This window comes from Syngnathus floridae, chromosome 16 (genome assembly GCF_059516105.1).
Source record: "Syngnathus floridae isolate MCC-2025c chromosome 16, RoL_Sflo_1.0, whole genome shotgun sequence".
NCBI classification, from domain to species: domain Eukaryota; kingdom Metazoa; phylum Chordata; class Actinopteri; order Syngnathiformes; family Syngnathidae; genus Syngnathus; species Syngnathus floridae.
In genome coordinates this window covers 9,627,285-9,653,454 of record NC_142428.1, presented here as the reverse complement: position 1 = coordinate 9,653,454, position 26,170 = coordinate 9,627,285, and the positions used below count along the sequence as shown (strand labels likewise).

The following is a 26,170-nucleotide window of genomic DNA, read 5'->3' as shown; positions in this document are numbered from 1 at the left end:
CAAAAAAGGGGGGGAGAAAAACCTCTTGAAAAGCTCTTGACCGTGATTGTGCGGCAGCACATCATTTATTCATTGATGGATAGTTGCCGCGAGCGTGCATTCGCCCTCGGGGTCACTGCCTCGTCGCTTCTTATTCTCTCTCGTTTCGCACTCCATCAGTTTGCTACATGTTTTAAAAATGATTGCAAAAAGATTTTGCAAATATTTAAGTCATTATACTTGCTTGTCCAACTCGCAGGCATTGTACCATATTTGGTCAATCGACACGCGTGAAATACACAATTTTACAAATCTTCAAGTCACCAAGACAGTGCACCATGTGGATATGAGTTCATCCAGCAGGCGGGTCAAGGGTCCCACCATCCGAGCTAATGTAAAGTTTGTGATAATACACTGCAGCATCCCTTACGCTTGACTTGCTATCAAAACATTGCCGGCTGGCCGCCATGAAAGAAAATGGGCCTGAGGGAGGGGGGGGGTTGAGTGCGCTGAGCAACACCCGTATGTCAGGGTGGTGCATGGGATGCGGACTTTGTAAGATTGAAATTAAGAAGAATTTTTGTCCAGATGAAGCAAATGTTCGTCGTGCTCTTTTCGGCCGACGTCACCACTGCTTTCTCCTTTCTGTCGGTTTGTGTCTCATTCAAGCGTGACGGACGCGTCGTCGCCTGCAGCTCTCCACTCGTCTACGAGGTTCCTGTCCTGTCTCGCTAACGACTTTTTTCTTTTCTTTTTTTGTTAACTAGGACACATCAACAAATGTTTGTTTTGTTTTTTGCCCGGAGAGCAGCTTGGAGGATTCTGGGTCAAGCTACCTTGCGTTTTCCGGCTGTCCTAAGTGATTTTTTTTCCTTTCGTATTCTAACAGGGTGGAAAACATCACAACATACACATTTGCACTCACAAAAACTTTTTGGGGTCAAACCTCTTATACCATTTGCTTGGAAACACTCCTAATGTAGTCTGAGTTGTTCTTACAAAAGGACCCAACAGATGCCTTCACCATTTACTGAACTACTTCTGACGCCATTTTTTTGAGGTAAACGAGGCATGCTCACACTCTTGTAAAATGGACACCTGAAATTTAAAAAAAAAATAAAGGCCACTCGGCAGGAAAAAGCAAAGTTGTTTAATTGGAGTGTCTTTCTAAAGGGTACATATCATCATCATCTTCATCATCATCATCAATGACATTTACATTGCACCACTCGGTGATCTTTCATCGTGTCACCAAGTCAACATCCTGCCCGTTGACGTCAGCCCACACAATCATGGGTCCTGTTTATTGCTCTTGAACGCTTATATGCTTGATGCCTTGTTTTTGTCTACCAATTTAGCAGCGTGGAAATGGCGTCATCGTGTGGTTACAGAAGAGCACTGCAGACAATTATGGGTCCTGTTTATTGCTCTTGAACGCCAATGCCTATCGCGTGGTTACAGAAGAATACTGCAGACATTTAGCATTTACTACATTTCTTTTTCGCTGACATCCTGTTTTATTTATCGACAATCATTTTTGGGGGTAAAAAATATTTATATTTTACTTTAATTATTTTAAATTCAATGAGTTCACTCTCAAAGCTAAGTCATTTTACGACGTAATGGTGCATGTGATGAATATCTGATTCTATATTTGATATGGTTGATATTTAGATATGACCATAACATTTCATCTTATTTTGTTTCAATTCATCCTAAAATGTTGAGCTGTTTTTAAACATTAAATGCAAACATCTCCACATATTTTCACGTAATACTTGGTTAAAATATTCAAACTGTAATTAGAATATATTCTTTTTTTATGGCTATGTTTCTATAGTGTGCCTCGTCCTTGTTCGTGTGCGCGGATTATCTTGACGGGATTAGGGACAGATGTAAAGCAGAAATTGAGATCAAATCTAATCCTAACCGCAGAGCCACATTGACATTGGATTAAGAGCCGTCAAACCGCACCCATTCTGATCATTACCGCACTCTGATTGGCTCTTGTGTAGACTGACGGCTTCTTCGTCCAATCGGAAGGTCGAAAGGTGGCACGGGGGCAGATGTGTGTGGAGAGGAGCAGCGACGGCGCTGTTCGGTTTTAGTGCTGGATTTGGTCTTCAGGTGACACTAGCCGCAGCAGCCCACGCATGCCAAAGGTGAGTTTGAAACACGAAAAATTTCACGCCGTTTGCTGCTCGTCGCGTCGAAGAAATTACGTTTTAATCCCGCGACTGTGGTATAGCTGTGTAGTGCTTCCCAGTCAGAAGTTCAATGTTGACCTAAAAACTTTACATTGTGAATATATGATCAAAATTGCTTTTAGGGGAGTTTCACACGGCGCAGTATCAGTGTGAGTCATAGATTTGCTGCTAAACGGGTTTAAGAAGTGAATTTCATTGTTATTTATATTTATCTATTTATATTTATAATTATCTACCTTGTCAACCCGGTCGTTGTGGTGTAGTTTTTTTGTGATCATAATCATAATAATGAAGTTACAGTTGCATCAAAATGAAAATAACACAAGACGTGTTTTGGAATATTGCACAGAGGTCAAGCATTGCCCTTGTGTTAAGGAGTTGCCACCGTCCTTGTATGTGCGTGTGCTTCCTTGTTAATCTGCAATCTGTCATGACACCACACACTCACAAACACGCACAGACGCACTTGCACACAAATCTTTTTACACAATGCACCTGCCTAAGTTTAGTGTCGTGACACCTGATCACCACTTGAGTCCAGGTGAGTTGAGGCGATTGTTCAAGCCCCAAAGTGACAGCAGGCTTTTTTGGGTGACATTTACGAATGCATTGTGCAAACAAAACGAAGTGGACACACAACAAAGGTGTGTGTGTGTGGAGGGGGGGGGGGCTGTGACGTTTCCATAGGGAGCTATTAATAAGTGACTTATTTGACATTCTCCCCCTCCTTTTTTGTAAAAATATCCATGACAAATCTGACCTTGTGTTCTAAAGTCCTTTTTATGTGAGTTCACATGCTCACTTTTACTTTCACTTTCACTTCCATTTTGTTCTTCTCTTAACATTGTTGTATCAGGAGGGAAACAATTTCGCAAATGTACAATTGTGCTCTCCTTCTAGATGTCGTTTGCTAGCGACAAGCTGTACAATGGCTACCTGCGCACTCATATGCCAACCATCGTCACCAAGGTCAAAGTGCGTGAGATCGTGCCCCACTTGCCGTGCCTGACCGATCAGGACCGGGTGAGACTCTTATGTGCTAACGAGCCACATACTGCTTCACCAAGTGTGAAGATATGATCTGCTTACAAGTGCATGTTTGTCCCCACAAGGTGGATCAGCATTTCGCATATTAGCAAGCTCCTCCTACACGATTAGATTATGTCTCCAGACTTGGTGAAGCAGCATGTGGCTCATTCATTCCGTTCCGAGTACGGTCCAAGTAACCCAGTTGAATGTTTCTCACGTGGCGTGCGCTGACAGGAGACCATCGAGGCCAAGCGAGAGATGTGCGGCAACTTTGACAGTATGGTGCTGCTGCTGGACTGCCTGAAGAGGCGGGACAGCTGGCTCGAGCACTTCATCCGCGCTCTGGACATGTGCGAGCACGGCGCCATCGCTGCCGAAATCCAAGCCGAGTATGACAAGCTCGAGGGTGCCAGTAGTAAGAGCCATTTCACTTTCTGGCTTAGCCTTGCTTTTTTGCTCGCCGTTGTATAATGTGGTCAGCGTGGATAACTGTCGAGAGAAGCCATTGTTATTTATGGCATAAGCGTAATTTTCTTGCATTTATAGATGATGTCCACTCTATATTTTCATTGGCCAAGGCGCATCCACCCATGTTGTGAATTATTTTGTCTTTGTCATTGTTTGTGTAGACTCCGCCCCCAGCTCTCCCCCAACCGGCGTTGTGAAGGTCCATGTCGATCCTGCTCCGTCTACTGCTCACCTTTCCGGGTCAGAGACCAGCAGCCCCAGCCAGGCTGCAACTTCCCCGTCCTGCCCTCCTCAGGCCGACCCGGAACCAGAGATCCAAACTCCCGCACCCGCTCCACTGCCAGTGTCTGAACAGCTACTTGCCTCCTCTGCCTCTGAAACAGATATGGATCCTCTGGAAAGCTCTGAATCTAACAAAGCGGTGCCTGAGGAGGTTTCGTTCAGCTGTAATGCGTCGCTTGAATCCGACCAAGCTGCGGAATTGTGCGACACAGCCCCGTGCGATGTCATTGAAAGCACGCCGAAAAGTCCCATTGATTTGGAAGTGACTGACGCTTGCCGGACCCCCGAGAAGCACCCCGTGCAGGAAACTGCCGCAACTGGGGAAAAACTCACTCCCGTAGTTGTTACGGCAGGAGATATTTTGGAAGCTCCGGTAACACAGGTGAGAAGAGCAAGGCTCTTTAACACATCATTTTATAACGTACCGTATTTTCCGTCAGGCACGTTCTCAGTTCGTTGTTTATGTGTCATGTAACGTTGGCATACTGTACAATTGTTCAGCCTGTTGTTGCGTCTATTCTATTTTTATTTTTATTTGCCTTTCAAGATGATATTTCTGTTCTTGGTGTTGGATTTTATCAACTAATTTCCCCCAAAAATGTGACTTAAACTCCAGTGCAACTTACATAGTATGTATGTCTTTTCCTGCTTTTTTATGCATTTTATGACTGGTGCGACTTGTACTCCGGAGTGACTCATAGTCCAGAAAATACTGTCATTTTTCCATTTCAGATCATCGTCGAGAATTGTTCGGCAACAGGAAATCCTGTGGACCCCGTCTTGTCCGCTGCTGTCGCCTCGGTGTGCCTGAGCACACCCCACACACACACCAGCATCCCGCTGCAAGACGATCCCAACTCCGACGACGCCGGATCCGGATCATCGACCAACCCCTATTCCGGTGACACAGACCGTCTGGAATTAAGCGAGGACAATGAGGAGGACGGGGTGCAGGTGAATGTGGTGCACATCTCCCAACAGTCGTCCGTGCTTAACTCAGACGGCCAAAGCACGGTCAACGGCGTCGCCACCAAAGAAGTCGAGGCCGAGAAGCTGAGCCCTCGCGGCGCGCTACCCGCCAACGGCAAGTTTATCGCGACGGCGCTGGGAGTGGGCGCCTGTGCGCTGTTGGTGGCATGGAAGTTGAGGCATTAAGGAGAAGCGCTCCACCTTCAAGGCAGCGTTTCCCAACCGCTTTTGAGCCTTTCACATTGAAAAAAGTCTCACAGCACATCACCTGGCCCAAAAATGTCCTAGTTAACTGCACACAAAAATAATTGTGTTTTAGCGCATTCAGGGGGCACGCCATCGGCGTCACTCAACTGGTAGCCGAGCTCTATCTTTCACTATTTTGGAGCCTCCTTTTATGTATTTTCTGGGGGGTTTTCCCATTCATATTCGGCGAGCTAGTTGCAGACACATAGACAAGATAAAAACACTATTCCCTGTGGCGTGACCAATTCATCTTGACATGTTATTTTCACTTTACATGGACCTAATAGAAATTGTATAATAATCCGCAGCACAATGGTTGGGAATCACTGTTTCAAGGAGACCAATTTACGTGTGCCTTATTGTCATGAAAACCTCTGATGTTTTAAGGTTTAATACTAGCAAGTATGCAGAGTTTGTAGATGTTATTTTTTTATTTATTTGAAGATATGGTATTGTTCTATGCTGGATACACACTGATATTGATTTAATGCCACGTTTTAATTGTATGATTAGCATTTTTTGTAATGGTAACAGTTATAACCATCTTCTAATAAGGAGTGGGAAAAGCTCGTGCTTGAAGGCCACATTAGTAGAACCCTTATTATGATTATATGATTGAGAAAAAGTTTGTATTTTAAATATGTACAGTTGTTTATTTTAATATTGAAGTAAAACTCATGAGATATTCATTTTAAAGTCTAAGGAATGGTCTGTTTCAGGGTAATATATTTTTTAAAAGCTGTTTAGTCGCCTTTTTAAGTGGCACGAATATAAAGAGAAACAGTAAAATTGTGAAAGGCTGGAGGACTGCTGCTGCTTACTGTGTATAACTTACACAGTCCTGTTTTGAAGCCATTTCTTTGTATATACATAGTGATTAATAAAATATAATTGGACCCCCTAAAGTCATATTGTCATGTTTTGATTCGTCAGTTTGAGTGAATATTGATTAATTTGATATAAGCAGCTTCAGTGCACCAAAGATCATCTTTTCTGAAGATTTCTCTTCTTTTTTTCACTTAAAATTGTCATTTTATTATTGTGCCTACAGACGAAAGGCGTGTCTTTGGACATGTTTCGAGTTCTGATTGGCTACTCAGCCGTCACTCTTATGACCGCGCCTACTTCACGTTGAACACAGCATCCAGGCAAGTGGCAAGATAATTTAGCTAGTTAGCAGGGAAATTAGCCTCTTCGCCCACGACCGTTTCAATCACCACCGAAATATCATCAGAGCTGCCCCTGGTTACCATTAACAACTGCATTCATGTCATTGGCCCATTCGCTCGTCTTTTTTTTTTAAATGGAGGTAGACCAACGGCCACTACCAGCGCGACGATAACAGCTCGGACGCCTAGTGCGAAACACCCACGAAGAGGCAGCCGCGCTCCGACAAAGACGTGCCCGGCGCAAAATGTAAATAGAATACAGTATTTTTTTAATGCCTATGTTACTATAGTGTGCCTCGTCCTTGTTCGTGTGCGCGGATTATCTTGACGGGATTAGCGACAGATGTAAAGCAGAAATCGAGATCAAATCGAATCCGAACCGCAGAGCCACATTGACATTGAATTAGGCACCCATGCTGAGTTTACTGCTTACTGATTGGCTCTTGTGTAGACTGACAGCTTCTTCGTCCAATAGGAAGGCCTAAAAGGCCGGGGCAGATGTGCGTGGAAAAGTTTTCGTGCTGGATTTGGTCTTCAGGTGACACTCGCAGCAGCAGCCCACGCACGCCAGAGGTGAGTTTGGAACACGAAAATATTCACGCCGTTTGCTCGTGGCGTCGAAGAAATGACGTTATACTCCCGCGACTGCTGTGTCGTGCTTCTGAGTCACTAGTTCCATGTTGACCTAAAAACTTTACATCGTAAAAATATGATCAAACTTGTTTTTAAGGGAGTTTCACACAGCTCAGTGTCAGTGTGAGTCATAGATTTGCTGCTAAACGGGTTTAAGAAGTGAATTTCATTGTTGGGTTATAATTATTGTTGCATGTTGATTGACATGTCAGTCGTTGAACAAGGAAAAGAAAGATGTTGCGTAACAGTTGGTTCTTTATTTGCAAGCTCTTGGGTTGTTTAATGGCAGTCAGTCCACGAGGCACTGGAGCAGACACAATAACAACCCCCACTCTCCAGGTTAAAAGGATTAATACTGTCCGGGAAAGCAAAAATATGTCCTAATAAGGTAAACCTCTGCCCTCCTGTCACCTTACCATTCGGTATCGTCACCTTACCATTTAGTATTGTCACCTGACCATTTTGGTATCTATGTGTATTGGAGAGTTACTACCCTGCGTGTGTGTGCTGTGTCAGTGGTCTGTGCCTATGTGTATCGGAAGGTTACTAAGCTCTCTGTACTGTGTCCGTGTTCGAATTGAGCAGTTATGTTTATATAAAATAATAAGAGGATTTGCGCATATGAACATGAAAAAGTATGAGTTTGTCTTCACAAATAAAATATGTATACATTGATGTTTCTCCCACTTAATCCCCCCCCCCCCTTTTTTGTGCAATCCATGGCAAATCTGACCTTGTGTTCTAAAGTCCTTTTCATGTGAGTTCAGTTGTCTTCTTGGAGGTCACATGCTCACTTTTAGTTTCACTTTCACTTCCATTTTGTTCTTCGCTTAACATTGCTGTATCAGAAGGGAAACAATTGAACAAATGTACGATTGTGTTCTCCTTCCAGATGACATTTGTTAGCGACAAGATATACAATGGCTATTTGCGCACTCATATGGGCACCATCATCAACATGATCAATGTGCGCGAGATCGTGCCCCACTTGCCTTGCCTGACCAATCACGACCGGGTGAGACTCTTATGTGCTAACGAGACACATGCTGCTTCACCAAGTGTGAAGATATGATCTGCTTACAAGCGCATGTTTCTCCTCACAAGGTGGAACAACATTTCGCATTTTAGCAAGCTCCTACGCATTTAGATTCCGTCTCCAGACTTGGTGAATCAGCATGTGGCTCATTCGTTCTGTTCCGAGTACGGTCCAAGTAACCCAGTTGAATGTTTGTCACGTGGCGTGCGCTGGCAGGAGACCATCGAAGCCAAGCGGGAGATGTGCGGCAACTCTGTCAGCATGGTGCTGCTACTGGACTGCCTGAAGAGGCGGGAGAACTGGCTCGAGCACTTCATCCGTGCTCTGGACATGTGTGAGCACGGCGCCATTGCTGCAGAAATCCGAGCTGAGTATGACAAGCTCCAAGGCGCCAGCAGTAAGAGCCGTTTCACTTGCTGGCTTAGTCTTGCTTTTTTGCTCGCTGTCGTATAATGTGGTCAGCGTGGATATCTGTCGAGGAGCCATTGTTATTTATGGCATAAGCGTAATTTTCTTGCATTTATAGATGATGTCCACTCTATATTTTCATTGGCCAAGGCGCATCCACCCATGTTGTGAATTATTTTGTCTTTGTCATTGTTTGTGTAGACTCCGCCCCCAGCTCTCCCCCAACCGGCGTTGTGAAGGTCCATGTCGATCCTGCTCCGTCTACTGCTCACCTTTCCGGGTCAGAGACCAGCAGCCCCAGCCAGGCTGCAACTTCCCCGTCCTGCCCTCCTCAGGCCGACCCGGAACCAGAGATCCAAACTCCCGCACCCGCTCCACTGCCAGTGTCTGAACAGCTACTTGCCTCCTCTGCCTCTGAAACAGATATGGATCCCCTGGAAAGCTCTGAATCTAACAAAGCGGTGCCTGAGGAGGTTTCGTTCTACTGCGACGCATCGCTTGAATCCGGCCAAGTTGCGGAATTGTGCGACATATCCCCGTGCAATGTCATTGAAAGCCCGCCGAAAAGTCCCATTAACGTGGATTTGACCGACGCTCGTCAGAGCCCCAAGAAGCACCCCGTGCAGGAAACTGCCGCAACTGTGGAAAAACTCACTCCCACAGCTGTTACTTTGCCGCCAGGAGATATTTTGGAAGCTCTGGCAACACAGGTAAGAAGAGCAAGACTCTTTTACACAACATCATTTTATAACATACCATATTTTCCGTTAGTCATGTTCTCAGTTTGTTGTTTGTGTCATGTAACGTTGGCGTATCGTACAATTGTTTAGCCTGTTGCTACCTTGATTCTATTTTTCTTTTAATTTGCCTTTCAAGATGATATGTCTGTTCTTGGTGTTGGATTTTATCAAATAAATTTCCCCCAAAAATGCAACTTATACTCCAGTGCAACTTATATATGTACATATGTCTTTACCTGCTTTATTATGCATTTTATGGCTGGTGCGACTTGTACTCCGGAGTGATTTATAATCTGGAACATATGGTAATTTTTCAATTTCAGATCATTGTCGAGAATTGTTCGGCAACAGGAAGTCCTGCGAGGCCCGTCTTGTCCACCGCCACCGCCTCGATGTGCCTGAGCACGCCCCGCACACTTACCAGTATCCCGCCGCAAGATAATCCCAACTCCAACGACGCCGTATCCGGATCATCGGCCGACCCCTATTCTGGTGACACGGACCGTCTGGAAATAAGCGAGGACAATGAAGAGGACGGGGTGCGGGTGAATGTGGTGCACATCTCCCAACAGTCGTCCGTGCTTAACTCGGACGGCCAAAGCACGGTCAACAGCTTCTCCGCCAAGGAAGTCCAGGCCGAGAAGCCGAGCCCTCGCGGCGTGCTACCCGCCAACGGCAAGTTCATCGCGACGGCGATGGGAGTGGGCGTCTGCACGCTGTTGGTGGCATGGAAGTTGAAGCATTAAGGAGAAGCGCTCCACCTTCAAGGCAGCGTTTCCCAACCACTTTTTGAGCCATTCGCATTGAAAAAAGTCTCACAGCACATCACCTGGCCCAAAAATGTCTTAGTAACTACACACAAAAAGAATTGTGTTTTAGCGCATTCAGGGGGCACGCCATCGGCGTCACTCAACTGGTAGCCGAGCTCTATCTTTCACTATTTTGGAGCCTCCTTTTATGTATTTTCTGGGGGGTTTTCCCATTCATATTCGGCAAGGTAGTTAGCAGACACATAGACAAGATAACAACACGAGTCACTGTGGTGTGACCAATTCAGCTTGACGTGTTATTTTCACTTTACAAGGACCTAATATAAATTGTATAATTTTCCGCAGTACAATGGTTGGGAATCACTGTTTCAAGGAGACCAATTTACGTGTGCCTTATGGTTATGGAAACCGCTGATGTTTTAAGGTTTAATGCTAGCATGTATACAGAGTTTGTAGATGTTATTGTTTTATTTATTTTTAGATATGGTATTGCTCTATGCTGGATACACACTGATATTGATTTAATGCCACGTTTTAAGTCAAAGTCAAGGACATTTACACCTCCCATCTCACCCGCAAGGCGACCACGATTGTGAGTGATGTGAGTCACCCCGCTCACTCTTTGTTTGATCTTCTGCTCTCTGGGAAGAGGTACAGGAGCCTGTGCTCCTGCACCACCAGACTCTCCAACAGCTTCATACTCCAGTTTGTTAGGATCCTGAACTCTCTCCCCCCTTCTGCGTAGCGTCCTGTACTTTTGCGCTACATTCTGACTGTCTGCTGTATGCACACTTGCTCCATTTTTGCTCCTCTTATTTATTATGTTATTTGTTTATTATTTATATTTGTTTATTTCTTATTCATTGTTTGCGCCTTCTTGTTTTTAAATTTTTGTGTTTACTTGTTTGTATATTGTGTACTATATCTTGTCACCGTGGGATAGTGGGAACGTAATTTCGATCTCTTTGTGTGTCTTGGCATGTGAAGAAATTGACAACAAAGCTGACTTTGACTTGTGCTTGAAGGCCACATTAGTAGAAGCCTTATTATGATCATATGATTGAGAAAAAGTTTGTATTTTAAATATGTACAGTTGTTTATTTTAATATTGAAGTAAAATTCATTAGATATTCATGTTAAAGTCCGGAAGAAATGGTCCATTTCAGGGTAATATAGTTTTTAAAAGCTGTTTAGTCACCTTTTTAAGTGGCACGAATATAAAGAGAAACAGTAAAATTGTGAAAGGCTGGAGGACTGCTGCTGCTTACTGTGTATAACTTACACAGTCCTGTTTTGAAGCCATTTATTTGTATATACATAGTGATGTGATGATAATAAAATTGCATCCACCTAAATCATGTCCTGTTTTGATTTGTCAGTTTTAGTGAATATTGATCAGTTTGATTTAAGCAGCATCAGTGGTCTAAAGATGATCTTTTCTGAAGATTTCTCTGCTTTTTTCACTTAAAATGGTCATTTTACTATTGTGTCTATCGAGAAAAGGCGTGTCTTTAGACATGTTTCGAGTTCTGATTGGCCACTAAGCCGTCACTCCTATGACCGCGCCCACTTCGCATTGAACACAGCACCGAGGCAAGCGGCAAGTTAATTTAGCTAGTTAGCAGGGAAATTAGCCTCTTCGTCCACGAACGTTTAAGTCACCACCTAAATATCGTCAGAGCCGCCCCTGGTTACCATTAACAACTGCATCCATGTCGTAAATTGACCCATTCGTTCGTCTTTTTTTTTTTTAAATGGAGACCAACGGCCACCACCAGTGCGAGGATGACAGCGCGGACGACGAGGGCGAAACACCCACGAAGAGGCAGCCGCCCTCCGACACAGACGTGCCCGGCGCAGGCTGTCTTCTCCAGAGCGAGGCCGACAGGGTGGCGGCGGCCGCGCTGGCCGGACGTGCTCCGTCGCCCCGCCGAGCCTCTGACGCTCCTCCGAGGCGTCGCAGCGATTCCGTGAAGAAGAGCAGGCCGCGTAAGTATTGTTTTGCCCTTAACAACATAATTATAAAAGAAGACCTTTATAATTGTTGACTAGTCAGTGACATTTTCCTCGATTAATTAGACACAATTAATGAATAAAGAAGGTAAATGTCGGCGTAAATTGATGCACACGGTAATGTCAGACAATGGCGTTACAAAGGTAAAATTTGCGTTTTATTAGGTGTTTGAAGTATGTTGCTGTTGTGCAACAAGATGGCGTTGGCGGCACACACTGTTCCTCTGGAGGTGATGGTGATGATGGTGATCATCACCATCAGTACCACTATGAGATGGATGAATGCCATCATGTGACCATCACCGTCTGACATTTTCCCTCCAAAAGGCAACACTTGATTAGATTGATACTTAATCATTTCAATATATTCCGATTCCCTCATACATAGTATGTGTGCAATCTACAATGCTATTTCATAACCTATATTTATTCATGTAGCAGTTCCCATCCGAAAGTCACCGTCTGCATGTTGTCGTTTGAAACGTAGCATTCCCGTGGTTTGGCATGGACATCGGCGGCACACTGGTCAAGCTGGTGTACTTTGAGCCCCGTGACATCACAGCGGAGGAGGAGCAGGAGGAGGTGGAGAACCTGAAGAGCATCCGCCGTTACTTGACGTCCAACACGGCGTACGGCACCACAGGCATCCGCGACGTGCACCTGGAGCTGCGCGAGCTGACACTGTGCGGCCGCACGGGCAACCTGCACTTCATCCGCTTCCCCACGCAGGACCTGCCCGCCTTCCTGCAGATGGGCCGCACCAAGCACTTCTCCAGCCTGCACACCAGCCTCTGTGCCACCGGCGGCGGCGCTTACAAATTTGAGGCCGACTTCCGCTCGGTGCGCTTACCTTGCATGTTTGCTTGACGTCCGTCATCTGCTGATATCTTCCGATTTCTTCCGCCAACCCAGACAGCTGACCTGCAGTTGCACAAGCTGGACGAGCTGGACTGCCTGATCCGCGGCGTGCTCTTCATGGATGCGGTGGTCTCCCCAGGCCCGTCCGAGTGCTACTACTTTGAAAACCCGTCTGAGCCGGAGCGTTGCGTGCAGCGGCCGTACGCGCTAGAGAACCCGTACCCACTGCTGCTGGTCAACATCGGCTCCGGCGTCAGCATCCTCGCTGTCTACTCGGAGAATAACTACAAGCGTGTCACCGGGACCAGGTACACCCCCCCACACACTCCTTCCCCGCTAAGAAACAACAAACCAACCATATTTGCAAAACCATTCTTGTGAGATTGTCCGATACCCACATGGACCCTGTTAGCGCTTACCGGCGGGGTGACTTTTCAGCCTGGGTGGGGGGACGTTCCTGGGCCTCTGCTGCCTGCTGACGGGCTGCTCTACCTTCGAAGAGGCTTTGGCAATGGCGTCACAAGGCGAGAGCACCCGCGTCGACAAACTGGTGCGGGACATCTATGGAGGTGACTACGAGCGCTTCGGACTGCCGGGCTGGGCCGTGGCCTCCAGGTGCGCAATTTGGCCTGTGATGAACAGCAACTATAACTTTTGAGAAACAAAGTTTTGTAATCTTGTGACTTAAAAAAGAAAGTAATTGACCTTTCCCTGTTTTTGGCCACCTCAATAGTTTTGGCAACATGATGTCCAAAGACAAACGCGAGTCGGTGTCCAAGCAGGACCTGGCCAGGGCCACGTTGGTCACCATCACCAATAATATCGGCTCCATCACGCGCATGTGTGCGCTCAACGAGGTGAGTTGGTACCCGGCCGAGCGGTGACTTCTGCTGACAGTTGGCGTGGTCCTGCCTGCCTGCCTTCAGCCTCTTTACGGTGCTGCCTTGTGGCGTCTTGATCAAGCAGCATTGTACAGGGCTATGAAGGCGCCGGGTTTGGCGTCTTCGGCCAACCGACTCAGGATCTCCTCCGCCGATGTTCTCCAAAAGAGCAAACGGGCTGATTAAAAGCCACAAATTGTGCTTTTCCGCAAGAACATCGAGCGCGTGGTATTTGTGGGCAACTTCCTGCGCGTCAACACGCTGTCCATGAAGCTGCTGGCCTACGCCATGGATTACTGGTCCAAAGGCCAACTCAAAGCACTCTTCTTGCGCCACGAGGTCAGCAAACAGAATCCAAATTCTCGCGCTGTGCTGGATCTGAGACACTTATTTTTTTAGGGTTACTTTGGAGCTGTTGGAGCTCTGCTGGAGCTGCTGCATCTGTCCTGAAGCAGCCGAAAGAGAAAAAAATGGACAAGGTCAAGCTGCTGCAAAACAAAACAAAATGTTGCACTTTATATGGTCTGAAGCGTCCAAGTCATCGCTGCGTCGTGTTGTGTTTTTGTTACACCAAAAAAATAAAAGCCTCCGCCTTCCAAACTAGTTAACCTCTTAGCCCATTATCTGACGGTTGCTAACTAAAACAGCGGATACATCGGACGCCTCTACTCATTATTGATTTGGCGAGGACAATAGCGCACGTTTGTGTCAGTTTTGCGGACGTGTGGTCCTGTAAAAAAAGAAAAGTGCCTGCCTTGTGAAGACAATCGCTTTTGTATACTGTGAGGAAAACAAAGCTTGATTTGAAAGAGAAGGACCTTTTTTCTGTTTTAGGTTACCTATCCAAGTGTGATCATTCCCCAATAAACAACTTGATTACTGGCACACGCTTGCTTCTTCACGCTGAGAATATGCTCACCAATTGAGTCTTTAAAAATACGTCCTTTAAAACCCCGTATTTTATAAATATTACAAATTATTATGAGAACCTCATGCTTGCGAAATAAATGAGGGCAGATTTGGAATCAGCGCAAACAAGCATCCATATCCGTTACTTAATTGAGCATTACCTGGGGAACAGCATGACGTCATGTTATGTGAGCTGCATAACAGCGCTCATAAAAAGTTTTTTTTTTTTTTTTTTAAAAAGTCAATTTCAGCAGTTTAATTGCAGAATCTTCCCATCTTTGAATTCTTTTTACCAACTTACCTTTCATTTTTTCTTGCCATTACGCAAGCATCAGACAGGCATGAAAGAGTCTGTGTGTGTCTCCCAGGAATTAGACCCAGCCCTCCTCCTTTTTCCTCCTCCTCTCCCCTCTTGGTCCTTTTGCTCCTTTCCGTCGGCCAGGCTGTACAGCTGGCAATTTGCAGACATCGCCGAAGAGGCGACGTCGTGCCTACCATACACTTTTGAACTCTTGTTTATCTCCCCCTGCCCTCTTAACTACACTGGCAATTAGACGGAGCCAAGTGTGAAGGAAACGTGAAGGATTTCTCTGCCTCGTTTCACCACTTTTTGGATCATTTTTTCCCCTGCCAGGAAAACAAAAGTAGTTCAAGCGCTCCCTCTACTCTATATCATTAAGGTAAGCACGTAGACAGCCTACACTTGCAACTTTCCAAACACATAATTCAAAGAAAATGGAAATGTTGTGTAACTTAAAGTGTAGTGTATTTGAATGGCTTGTGTGTTTACATGAGACAAAAAGATAGGCACTGGCTATAAAGTGAAACCTTACGTAAATGACCGCTGTATCCTGTGAGTATTCCACCGGGCATCCTTCAAATTTTCATGACATGTTGAAAAAACTGCTGCAAGAAGGCTATTTCGGGGGGTCGCTGATGGTGTAGGGGTACACTTGCCTGTCTTGTGTGCCGACACCGTGAGTTCGATTCCCGCATATAACGCGCGCGTGTGTGTGTGCGTGTAAGAAATGCGGTGCAATTTTGGGGTGAAAAATGAAATTAGCCATCAGGTTTATTACGTATTGAAAAATACAACTTTGTTTAAAAAGAACCACATTTTATAAAAATACAGTTGCATCAAAAAATGTGTCTTCATCTTGGCAAAAAAATCGGAAAAACAATGTTTTTATTGAAATACTACAATTCATTTTCCAAAAAATCAACGTTATCTTGAGAATTACTTCATTCTCATAAAAAAAGTGTTTCTCTGCAAATATTACCTCCGTAATATTACAATTTACAAAAAGTAGGACTTAGTCTAGAAAAAAGATTGCCTGACTGTTCCGTCTTTCTGTGCGTGATGCACAGCCACTCGTGGCCAGCAACAAGACGCTCCAAATCTGCTACGAGAGGAAGCATTCTTGGGGTTTAAGGCAGAGCTAGCTAGCTAACTGAACACACGTAAACAAAGGTCCTCAAGTTATGCTATCATTCTCCTCAATTAAGTATTACACAGACTTTGCATGTTTCTATTATTTAAATATCCCATATTTCGAAACAAATCTCACTTGAGAAGTTTTTTTATTAATGATGACCACACCTTCCAAATTGCTACTTCAGCCACAGATCAAACGAATGAATCAGTCTTGTCGAAGAGGTTTCTTTGTGGCTTCTGGAAAGTATTCCCTCCCTCGTGATCCCAACCCAGACAGTCCCCACACACACGTGCAAAATGTTCCCACTGTGATGTTGAGTCAGGCCGCCGGTTCGAGCAGCAGAAGACGCACAGCTGCCGTGCGGTCAGTGAGGTCAGCAACCTCTGGCACTAATACGGGGAAACGAGCAAACACGCTGCACCCATGGCTCAGTTTAGCACATGAGGTGTGATCGGGCTGTGAAAGAAAATTAAAAAAAAGGCTTTCTGAAGATTTTATTTACAGGGGATGAAAGACTATCAATTTGGAATGGGCGAGTAGCGATACCAGGTATTGTATCAGATCCATGTTCTAAGATATCGGGTACTTGTGTAGAATGTCAATACAAACCGCTGATAATTAAGTCAAAAAAAGAAATAAATGAATGATTTGGACTCCTCGGTGGTAGTCGGGAAAAATCTCAGTCATGTTTTGGAGCGGGAGCCTCCCGTCTGGTGGTCTCTGTATAAACACAAGACACTACTGGATTTGTGCAGACCCCCCTGTGCCCCCCTCCCACCCTACACGCACACAGAAAGTCATCAATAGCACGTTTATGTAGCGTACAACTCAAAAGTCAAGCTAGTATCGTGTTCATTTGTGACGCGTGTTGACAGTCAAATCAAATCTGTTTGATCTGTTTGGCATGTAGGCGTAAAAATGTCAGCGTGGACCGGCAGGCATCACCTGTCCCTCCTCTTCTTCCTGGCCTTGTGCTCGCCCTCCTGCCTCGCCCAGATGCCAGCGCCGCTTACCACCCTTCGGCCGTCGGCGTCACCATCCGCCCCGCAGTCGCAGTCAGAGACGCTGAAAGTGCGATTGGCCGGATTTCCGCGCAAGCACAACGAGGGCCGTGTGGAGCTCTTCTACAAGGGCGAGTGGGGCACCGTGTGCGACGACGACTTCTCCATCTCCAACGCCAACGTGCTGTGTCGACAGCTGGGTTTCGTCGAGGCCACCGGGTGGACACACAGTGCCAAATACGGAAAGGGACAAGGTAGGACGTGCCCCTATCGAGTGCAGCCCATTGTCCGTATATTGCCCCCAACATATTTCGCGGGAGTTATGTTACTGCGGTGAAGTCCGCCTAGCAACAAGTCAAGTGGTCCCATGTGTGGTAATTGCGTTTAAGGCAAGATCTGGCTGGACAACGTGCAATGCGGCGGCGGCGAGTCGAGCATCAGCGCATGCAAATCTCGCGGCTGGGGTAACAGCGACTGCACTCACGACGAGGATGCTGGTGTGGTGTGCAAAGACGAGAGGATCCCGGGTTTCGTGGACGCCAACGTCATCGAGGTTGCTCCGCTGGGATGGAGTGTTTGCTCCTTTTCATTAGCATCATTTCATTGCTTGTGTTTGGCAATACTTTCATTCTTGTAACCTTTCATCAGGCTCAAGTGGACGAGAACAAGCTGGAAGAGGTGCGCCTGCGAGCGGTGGTGGCGGCGGCCAAGAAGCGCCTGCCCATCACGGAAGGCGTTCTGGAGATCAAGTACAAGGACGGCTGGGCGCAGGTGTGCGACGCCGGCTGGACCGCCAAGAACACGCGTGTGGTCTGCGGCATGCTAGGATTCCCTCAGGAGAGGAAGTTCAACAAGAACTTCTACAGGTCAGTGGCGCCGATCACCATGGTGTACCTAATGTAGTCTCCATCTAAGGCAAGCTATTCCGTAATGAATCCTGCAGTCGTCCCATTTTCCAGCGTTGCTCCCAGTCACGCGGCTCTTTCTCTTTTTTGTTATCTGGCTGCAGCAATGGGAACGACAATGACGTGTCTCGTAATTAGAGCACACAAAGAAAACACTACTAAGAAAAACAAAGCTGGAGCTCGTGCTATTTGCTCAAGTTTCTAAAAGGGCACATTTGCTCTCCTCTGAAGATATTTGTCTTTCGCATTCCAGGTGGACAGGGGAGAGAGCGAAAAAGACTTTTCGTTAAAAAACGTGCGTGTGTGTCGTGCAGGCGTCTCGCAGGAGCTTGAGGAGAAGTGCGTGTGTGCGCGCGTGTGTGTTGTCTGTCAGGTGTGTGTGAAGCCTTGGTGGGAAGCAACCACATCCCGTGGCGGGGCTACTGTACATCCTGTTTAACGAGCCTTTGGTCACAAGGCGCATGTGGTGACCTCGTTAACGGCGTTGTGGAGCAATTTGTGCGTTTCGGTCCAAAGACAAAATCCAAAGCGACCATTTTCAAGCGCAAATTCAATTTGCTTTTTACTACTACGTCAACCTTCATCATTACTTCTACATTGGACCTTTTTCACTGCTTTTATGTGCTTTTACTTTTTGACACAGTTATTGCAGGCCGCTAGAGTGGGAAAACCTAGTTGCCGTGGCAACATTACAGTCAATGTTTTGTCTTAATATCAGGCAGTGTAGCATCGATTTTACATGTCACTAGATAGCCACAATGGCTATCAATGTATGGCGAGCAAGAAACTTTCATTGGAATTTTATCAGGTGGTGAGTGGGTGGAAAAAAAAACGTGTTTTGAGTTTCTAAATAAAATAAGCCACACAAGCCTGAAAGGTGGGTGCTAAATGTTTGGAATATCTGCGTCGTTATGTTTGACCTCAATTTGCGCTGCCGACTTGTGGAATGTGAGCGCCGCAATTCACTGATGGTGACCTGACCACCCCGCCCCTGCTTTGTCCCATCCCGCTGCAAAAAATGTACGCCAAATATGGACTGTAAGAAACTTGAGCTGGAACTCAAAGATAAAAAAATCCACTGTAAGAAATGTGACCGCATGTGGCTGTGTGGTGGTTGCAGACGTTTGAGAAAGCGTACCGCCAAGAGGGTGTCCAGGTCAAAGGTTAACATCACAGCAGGCGCCAGGTACTCTGTCGCCGGGAGGAAAATGTGCCCGCCTTGCCGTCCGTGTTCACGTTTTCCTCTTAGAGTAGCTACTAACACTTTTCACAACTAGATGGATGTGTCAATAACTATTTGTAATCCAAGTTTAGACTCAAATCACACACAAGTTGACTTTTTACAGTATTGAAGAAGTCAACCTGTTCTGCGTAAGTGTTTGGCTATTAAACTCGTGCTCATTTAAATGCGTTTGCATGTCGGAAAGACTTTGTGATGTGATTGATTCTTCAACAACAAACAACTTGGTGGCATTGTATTTGAGAACTCAGGTTCCAAAACTCACTAAGTTGTTCCAGTTCGGCAACTAAATGGACAATCGTGGGAAAAATTTGAGTTTCACTTTATCCTGCAATTGTTCTAAGGTTTTGTTGAAGAACCCTCCAAAGTTCTCCTGGTAGGTCATTGAGGTCTTCGTACACTTGTGCTCTTCACATTGATTCAGAATGCGTCACTTTCAACCAGCCTGCTCTGACTAAAAAAGACAAAACAAAGTCACACATTCCTTCTGAAACAAGTATTCCAAATGCTTTTAATGCCGTGGGGCTAAAATTGTGCAGTCTAACCCGTGTTTACCTTACAGGCAGACAGCTAAAGCTAAATCTAAACAGAGCAACCCCGGCCCAAGGTAACGTGAGCACTTGTAAAAGTTTTCTCGTGGTTATTAAAAAAAAAACAAAAAAAAACAGCAACAACAATTGACTCAAAGCCGACTGATACGTGGACTGATTTTACAAAATGGACCCATGGTCAACATTTACTCCCGGTATACGTGACTCAAGCTGACAATGCGGCCGGTGCCTTGGCAGGTTGTTTTTGGAGCGGCAGAGGAACGTGTACCGCGTGCACTCGGTGGCGTGCGCAGGTACCGAGGTGCACTTGGCTGCGTGCCCCATGGAGTTCAACGGGCCCAACACCACGGCGTTGTGCCGCGGCGGCTCTCCCGTCGTCATCAGCTGCGCGCCGGGGCTGCTCTTCATGCAGCACCACGCCGCACTGAAGAAGAAAACCAAAACTTCGGTAAGGGCCTGCTTGCCTCCAACAAACTCTGACGCGCGGTCGTTCCACAACATTGTATGAGTCCCTTTTTTTCTCTCTCTGTCTCGATAGAGCACGGTGAGGCTGAAGGGCGGGGCCCGTCTAGGCGAGGGCCGCGTGGAGGTGTTGAAGAGCGGTGAGTGGGGCAGCGTGTGTGACGACCGCTGGGACCTGCAATCGGCCAGCGTGGTTTGCAGGGAGCTGGGCTTCGGCAGTGCCAAGGAGGCGATGACAGGGGGACGCATGGGCCAAGGTGAGCCTCACTTTCCTCAAATGGGAGGCTTTTGAATGTCTTGAAAACACAAATCTACCCATTTTAAAATACATCGGCAGACCGCTAAATCTTGCAGACTTTCCATTCTGGTGAAGTCAAGCGAGGGATTGTTCCTAATTCCACGACGAGAGTCGTTTATGGTACAGTTCCTCTTTTCAGCAAATCAAGGACAACATTTTTTTCCCCACGAACGTGTTGTTTGCTAACGCTTGCTTAAATAAACCTTCCTGGTTCAAAGTGCTTTCCCAGTGCCCATAAAAAAATATAAACATCATGTTTGTTTGTTTGTTTGTTTTTCCAGGAGTCGGTCCCATCTACATGAACGAGGTGAAGTGCTCGGGCCTAGAGCGTTCCATCTGGAACTGCCCGTTCAAGAACATCACATCGGAGGACTGCCAGCACACGGAGGATGCCGCCGTGCGCTGCAACGTTCCCTACATGGGCCTGGAGAACTCGGTCAGAGCGACACATCTCTCTTTGGGCCAGCACATTAGTCACATGACACGTGTACAGCTCTTGTGATTGGTCACTCAGGGAAATGTCTTTTTTGCTACTAATATTTTGTGATGATATCATGCCGAGACATGATCACACCAATTTAGTGCCTAGTTGACTAATGTGATCACAAAAATATGCTAACAAACTCACATGGCCTCATGATGGACGTCACGATTTCCATACTGCCATGCAATTGCTCTCAAATGCTCCAGAGGGATCCCTCCCAAAAAACAAGCTTTTGGTTCCGATCCCTCTGGATCTTTGCACTAACCCCGGCTGGGCCCCGCCACACAGATCCGACTCGGAGGGGGGCGGACCCGCTACGAGGGCCGCGTTGAGGTTCTGGGTACCAACGCCAATGGCACGGAAGGCTGGGGTCTAATCTGTGGCGAGACCTGGACCACCAAGGAGGCTATAGTGGCCTGCAGGCAGCTAGGCCTGGGCTATGCTAACCAGGCTAACCAAGTAGGTTGCTAACACCTGACGTAGCCGGCTGAATTTATTTGGGCGATTCTTTTATTATATTTTATTGGTTGATGGCCAAACGTGTTCTTTTTCATTTGTGCTTTCTGCTAAAAATGTGACAGTACATAATAACTAATAGCTTTTCTTTGTGGCGTACAAAGAAAAACATCCCGCGTTCCTGGTCCGAGGACTGACCTCATCCCACCCCTGCAAAAAAACCCCCGCTTACATTCTGTCTCGTGCCTGGCACACGTCTTCCACTACCTGCACGCAACTTGTGCCATTTGAGATTGAATTTGAATTCCTAATGCATTGATATATTAACGTAAAAATTGGCATGCAAAAAATATCAATTATCTCCCCAAAAAAATCAAGGAAAAAAAATGTCAACATCTCAAAAAATGAAGTCTTCACATTCAAACATGAGATGGTACAAACGCAATCAAACCATTGTCAGTTTCTCCGATATCAAGTTGAGCTCCATCGGTCATGTGACACTGAAAGTGACAAGGCCTTTCGAAAAAGTCAGTATTAGAATTTGCGAATGAGCTCGGATGCCTGAGTGACTCCCAGCAGGGCGTGTGGTTCCGCAGATCCGGCTAGTGGGCGGCCGCAGCACATACGAGGGCCGGGTGGAGCTTCGGGTAGGCTCCAGGTGGGGTACGGTTTGCAGCGCAGGCTGGAGCACCAGGGAGGCCATGGTGGCGTGCAGGCAGCTCGGCCTGGGCTACTCCATGCACGCCATCACCGTAAGAAGACCATTGTGATTAGTGAATTAAATGTTTTGCTTAGCCCATCTACAAATCTGTCCGTTTCAAAATGGCCACCTCTGCGCTTGCGTCTTCATCTCGCGATGACTTCCTGAGCGTGTGTCTTCTATGCTCTGATTGGCCGGCTGCTCTGTGTTTGCCCCGCCTCCCAAGGAAACGTGGTACTGGGACAGCAGCAACGTGACAGAGATGATTTTGAGTGGCGTCAAGTGCACCGGAGATGAGATGTCGCTGATGCACTGCCAACGACACAAGACGCTCAATTGCCAGAAGGCCGCCGCCAAGTTCGCCGCCGGCGTCATCTGCTCAGAAAGTGAGTGTCAAGGGAATTTTTTTTTCTTTTTTTTTTATTCAATAATGGGTATAACTTAAGTAGTCTAAAAGGTGTTTGTCCGCTCGGGGCGCAGCGACGTCCGACCTGGTCCTGAACGCCACGTTGGTGCAGCAGTCGGTCTACATCGAGGACAGACCCCTGCACATGCTTTACTGCGCCGCCGAGGAGGACTGCCTGTCCAAGACGGCCGCCAAGGCCAACTGGCCCTACGGGCACCGCCGCCTTCTGCGCTTCTCTTCGCAGATCCACAACATCGGTCGCGCCGACTTCAAGCCCAAAGCTGGACGCCACTCGTGGGTGTGGCACGCCTGTCACGGGTAAGAAAAACAAAACAAAAAACTCTCAAGTGGCAGCCATTTTAATAGTCATTTCTCCTGGATGTTTCTTGAAAGCTTAAACGGTACTCCTGTGTTTTCTCAGACATTACCACAGTATGGATATTTTCACCCATTACGATCTCCTGAACGCCAACGGAAGCAAAGTGGCCGAAGGGCACAAAGCCAGTTTCTGTCTGGAGGACTCTGACTGCGAGGAAGGTCAACACAAACTTTTCATGCTGGTCAAATATTCTGAAATATGTGCAGCATTGTGGTTGCAGTTCACGTACTGTCCTTTGAAGGCATTATATGCATCCAAAATATTTTGGGGGGATTTTTATCCAATGATGACCTTGCACCACACGCAGGTGTTTCCAAGCGTTACGAGTGTGCCAACTTCGGTGACCAGGGCATCACAGTGGGCTGCTGGGACATGTACCGCCATGACATCGACTGCCAGTGGATTGACATCACAGACGTCAAACCTGGAAATTACATCATGCAGGTAGCAAGCGCACACTCTGTGGCACATGTGCTTCTGATTGGGTCCATTTGGGCCACTTCCCTTGTCGGGATGAGCCGCAAATGGCTGCTTGGAACCAAAATGGCTGCTTCCAGTTTTGGGCATCCTGTTATGTATGCCCAATTTTGTGTTGCCAGCTACGACTGGTGTCAGGAGGAATTCCTCAAGGAAATGTTTGAGGTCCATTCAGTTTTCATGGCATTTACTTTCTAGTGGTGGAATGTGTTCCAAAATCTTTCTCCAGGTAGCATGAGGGTTGTTCTTGTGCTCTGCAGTGGTTTACTCGTGTTGTAAAAATAAAAGAGAAGCATTTTTGTTTTTTTGCCCTTCATCCCCTCATCCAACCCGACTTTGCTTTTACTTCCCGGTCCACGCAGGTGGTGATAAACCCAAACTTGGAAGTGGCCGAGAGCGACTTCACCAATAACGCCATGAAGTGCAACTGCAAGTACGACGGCCATCGGATCTGGTTCCACAACTGCCACGTCGGTAAGTTGCCGCCGGAATCTTTTCGGGATGATGAAAATGGCTTCACTTTGTTGAAACCGCAATCATATGTCCTCCCACAGGTGATGCCTTCAGCGAGGAGGCGGAGAGAAGGTTCGAGAAGTACCCGGGACAGTTGAATAACCAGATTTCTTAATCCCAACAAGCGACGGGTGGAAGGAGATATCACGGCGTACGTTTAGGGCACTCGCCGTTGTTTTTCTTTCCTCTACGTAGCGAGGTTTCAGTGAGGAAGCGTCCATTTTGAAAATCCGTGCTTGAGCTGTTTTCAGTCATTCTTTTTCTTGTGAATGTATTTATTACCCGTTCAAAGGTGCTCCAAAAATTCCCAGGATTATCTTGTGAGATGCGACGCTGTTTTATTTTGTTTTTTTAGGATTTTACAACAAAGATTGGACAATGGTAAATAAATGGAAATGCTGTATGTACACTGATATAATCATACCTGCTGCACTCAATTAAATGAGATGATGAATTTGTAAAAATCAACAGTTTTCAATTTAATACGTAACATCCGTGAACACATCGATTCGCATCCTGGCGTTGGTCAGTTGTGCTGTTCTCTTCTCAAAAGTTTTTGAAATTACTTGGCTGAGTTACTAAAAGTCTCGCAGTTTTCCAGCGACTTCGAGCAGGATTGGCAAGACCCTTACCAGACGTGGGGGAAACATCAGAGAGGTAAACACATCAACTTTACTCATCGACTGGCTGCTTTTCATCCTTTATTGGCATGACATTGAAAATGACGATCAGAAATGTGGACAAGAAAAGCCAGCCATCAAGAAGTGGTTGTAAAATAACTTTTTGATGGGTGATCCTTGCAAATGTCTTTCTCGTCCAAAATTGTCACCGCAACACCGTCTGTTTAACGACTCGACCTTCCTTATCCACGGCAAAGTTGTAATTCTTAGGGTTGTCCAGAGCTTCCTCAATGCGTTGGTCCAAGTTGTCTAACGTGATGAAGTTCTTTGCTTCTTCCTGTGGCCAAAAAAACAAAACAAAACATATGACCAATACCAAAGACATTGTTTGACCAAAAAGACAAATTTGGGTGAAGATGTGTACCTGCAGCTGCACAATTTCATCTTCTTTCTGCCTGACGAATTCTTGCTGTTGCTCTTCTTGCTGAAGAGCTTCTTCTAGCTTCTTGCGTTCAGCCTCTTCCGTTTCCTTCTCGATCCTCACAAGCCTGGAAAACAACTTTTTGTGATTTATTTTTAATGAATTATTTTCCTAAACTGTTTTGAACCATTTTTCAAGGTTCTTTTTTAAGTAATTTCATTCTACTTCTCTGACAAGTGCAAAAACTACAGTCTTATTTATTACATAGAAAATAATGAATTTCTTTGTGCAATTTGTGTTTGTTTTTACTGATGTATAATTCCAATTACATGACATTTAAATAGTTAAAACAGTTGAATCTTCAGCATTAGCATTTGGCTGACCGAAGATGGAGCAAGCGCAAGTTCTCTTGACGGTTGAGGTCCATCAGATTGCTGTGTTCCTCAGCCTCCTGCCGTGCTCGCTCCTCTGCCATGGAACCCGTCTCCGCCTCGTACTTCCTCCTTAGCACCTCCTCCTTGAACTCCACACTGAAATGACCAACACAATAAAATAAAGGTTGTTGGCTGGCTCACACTGTGCCTTTAGATTTTTAACAATGATTAATATATTTATCGAAAGAAAAAAATACATCGGACAATAATGTTTAATCATCCAAAAATACCATAAGCACAATTCAATTTTTTTTCTAAAATCCCAAATATACCATAAGCACAATTCAATTTTAATCTAAAATATAAACATTATACCTGAACGCCTAGCATTAGCATGACTGCGTTTACCACAAAATGAGGCCAAAATGTTGTCCAATTAAAACATGTGTGATGTGGAACGTTAGGGTGGTACCGCAGCGCCCTCATGATGAGCTTGTAGTCGGTGTATCTCTCCCGCAGCACGACCATCTCCAACGGGTCCACCGGCGGTGGTACTTTGATTCGCCCCAGCTTGGACTTGGCCACCGGGTCGGTGCGCGACTTTCGTCCGCGTTGCGCCTCCACCAGCGCGGTTCTTCCAGGCGCTAGCAGCCGTGCAACTCGCACGCTTCGGAACATCGCCGCCATCACCACCGCTTGTCAGACGCTTGCCGTGGCCGCGTTCAGAAAGTAGAACAAGTCCAAATGTGTCACATTGACACTGAAGAATAACAACTATCAATGTCCGCTGGTGGCGGCCATCTTGTGCGTGTCCTCTGACACCAGGAAGCAATCAGATGAGTTTTCATTG

At 46.2% G+C, this 26,170-nt stretch overlaps 5 protein-coding genes across 12 annotated transcripts; 4 read left to right on the top strand and 1 right to left on the bottom strand.

The window, feature by feature from the left end:
* The first annotated feature begins 1,376 nt into the window (after positions 1-1,376).
* Positions 1,377-6,085, top strand: LOC148385604 (uncharacterized). Its single transcript, XM_088401420.1, has 6 exons — positions 1,377-1,522; positions 1,995-2,141; positions 3,087-3,209; positions 3,450-3,630; positions 3,845-4,347; positions 4,698-6,085. Exons 2-6 carry the CDS (start codon positions 2,133-2,135, stop codon positions 5,118-5,120), a joined length of 1,239 nt encoding a protein of 412 aa, XP_088257546.1. The 5' UTR covers positions 1,377-1,522; positions 1,995-2,132; the 3' UTR covers positions 5,121-6,085.
* A 218-nt stretch (positions 6,086-6,303) lies between these two features.
* LOC148385603 (uncharacterized) lies at positions 6,304-11,291 on the top strand. 4 transcript variants are annotated; one of them, XM_088401416.1, is made up of 6 exons: positions 6,306-6,596; positions 6,825-6,922; positions 7,875-7,997; positions 8,235-8,415; positions 8,628-9,136; positions 9,490-11,291. In XM_088401416.1, the coding sequence occupies exons 2-6, from the start codon at positions 6,848-6,850 to the stop codon at positions 9,910-9,912; spliced, it is 1,311 nt and encodes a 436-aa protein (XP_088257542.1). In that variant the 5' UTR covers positions 6,306-6,596; positions 6,825-6,847; the 3' UTR covers positions 9,913-11,291. The 4 variants fall into 4 exon arrangements, with proteins under 4 accessions (XP_088257545.1, XP_088257542.1, XP_088257543.1 ...); XM_088401417.1 differs by lacking the exon at positions 6,306-6,596 and adding an exon at positions 7,250-7,370 and having other exon boundaries at positions 6,819-6,922; XM_088401419.1 differs by lacking the exon at positions 7,875-7,997 and having other exon boundaries at positions 6,304-6,596.
* Positions 11,292-11,493: 202 nt separating this feature from the next.
* On the top strand, positions 11,494-14,573 carry pank2 (pantothenate kinase 2). The gene is made up of 7 exons (XM_088401415.1): positions 11,494-11,925; positions 12,437-12,789; positions 12,862-13,115; positions 13,246-13,422; positions 13,541-13,664; positions 13,902-14,027; positions 14,088-14,573. The coding sequence occupies exons 1-7, from the start codon at positions 11,691-11,693 to the stop codon at positions 14,136-14,138; spliced, it is 1,320 nt and encodes a 439-aa protein (XP_088257541.1). The 5' UTR covers positions 11,494-11,690; the 3' UTR covers positions 14,139-14,573.
* A 334-nt stretch (positions 14,574-14,907) lies between these two features.
* On the top strand, positions 14,908-24,369 carry loxl3b (lysyl oxidase-like 3b). 5 transcript variants are annotated; one of them, XM_088401410.1, is made up of 17 exons: positions 14,908-15,277; positions 16,944-17,288; positions 17,424-17,587; positions 17,683-17,900; positions 19,060-19,125; positions 19,742-19,786; positions 19,968-20,178; positions 20,269-20,449; positions 20,772-20,926; positions 21,263-21,433; positions 22,027-22,182; positions 22,357-22,516; positions 22,611-22,854; positions 22,958-23,073; positions 23,223-23,359; positions 23,755-23,866; positions 23,947-24,369. In XM_088401410.1, the coding sequence occupies exons 2-17, from the start codon at positions 16,952-16,954 to the stop codon at positions 24,018-24,020; spliced, it is 2,547 nt and encodes an 848-aa protein (XP_088257536.1). In that variant the 5' UTR covers positions 14,908-15,277; positions 16,944-16,951; the 3' UTR covers positions 24,021-24,369. The 5 variants fall into 5 exon arrangements, with proteins under 5 accessions (XP_088257536.1, XP_088257539.1, XP_088257537.1 ...); XM_088401413.1 differs by lacking the exon at positions 21,263-21,433 and having other exon boundaries at positions 14,909-15,277; XM_088401412.1 differs by lacking the exon at positions 22,027-22,182 and having other exon boundaries at positions 14,914-15,277.
* A 220-nt stretch (positions 24,370-24,589) lies between these two features.
* On the bottom strand, positions 24,590-26,161 carry mrps26 (mitochondrial ribosomal protein S26). Its single transcript, XM_088401422.1, has 4 exons — positions 25,793-26,161; positions 25,330-25,476; positions 24,950-25,073; positions 24,590-24,862 (listed from the first exon to the last, which is right to left on the bottom strand). The coding sequence occupies exons 1-4, from the start codon at positions 26,005-26,007 to the stop codon at positions 24,731-24,733; spliced, it is 618 nt and encodes a 205-aa protein (XP_088257548.1). The 5' UTR covers positions 26,008-26,161; the 3' UTR covers positions 24,590-24,730.
* Positions 26,162-26,170: the final 9 nt, after the last annotated feature.

Excerpts from the sequence above, each read along its gene's own strand:
- pank2 (XM_088401415.1), top strand. The coding sequence starts at position 11,691 with ATGGAGACCAACGGCCACCACCAGTGCGAGGATGACAGCGCGGACGAC. Across the intron at positions 13,116-13,245 it reads AAGCGTGTCACCGGGACCAG|CCTGGGTGGGGGGACGTTCC; the intron begins GTACACCCCCCC and ends GTGACTTTTCAG. Across the intron at positions 13,665-13,901 it reads GCATGTGTGCGCTCAACGAG|AACATCGAGCGCGTGGTATT; the intron begins GTGAGTTGGTAC and ends CTTTTCCGCAAG.
- LOC148385604 (XM_088401420.1), top strand. Across the intron at positions 3,210-3,449 it reads GCCTGACCGATCAGGACCGG|GAGACCATCGAGGCCAAGCG; the intron begins GTGAGACTCTTA and ends GTGCGCTGACAG. Across the intron at positions 4,348-4,697 it reads TGGAAGCTCCGGTAACACAG|ATCATCGTCGAGAATTGTTC; the intron begins GTGAGAAGAGCA and ends TTTCCATTTCAG.
- loxl3b (XM_088401410.1), top strand. The coding sequence starts at position 16,952 with ATGTCAGCGTGGACCGGCAGGCATCACCTGTCCCTCCTCTTCTTCCTG. Across the intron at positions 17,289-17,423 it reads CAAATACGGAAAGGGACAAG|GCAAGATCTGGCTGGACAAC; the intron begins GTAGGACGTGCC and ends ATTGCGTTTAAG. Across the intron at positions 23,360-23,754 it reads CTGGAAATTACATCATGCAG|GTGGTGATAAACCCAAACTT; the intron begins GTAGCAAGCGCA and ends CGGTCCACGCAG.
- mrps26 (XM_088401422.1), bottom strand. The coding sequence starts at position 26,007 with ATGGCGGCGATGTTCCGAAGCGTGCGAGTTGCACGGCTGCTAGCGCCT. Across the intron at positions 25,074-25,329 it reads TTGCGCTTGCTCCATCTTCG|GCTTGTGAGGATCGAGAAGG; the intron begins GTCAGCCAAATG and ends GTTGTTTTCCAG. Across the intron at positions 24,863-24,949 it reads ATGAAATTGTGCAGCTGCAG|GAAGAAGCAAAGAACTTCAT; the intron begins GTACACATCTTC and ends TTTTGGCCACAG.
- LOC148385603 (XM_088401416.1), top strand. The coding sequence starts at position 6,848 with ATGTGCGTGGAAAAGTTTTCGTGCTGGATTTGGTCTTCAGGTGACACT. Across the intron at positions 7,998-8,234 it reads GCCTGACCAATCACGACCGG|GAGACCATCGAAGCCAAGCG; the intron begins GTGAGACTCTTA and ends GTGCGCTGGCAG. Across the intron at positions 9,137-9,489 it reads TGGAAGCTCTGGCAACACAG|ATCATTGTCGAGAATTGTTC; the intron begins GTAAGAAGAGCA and ends TTTCAATTTCAG.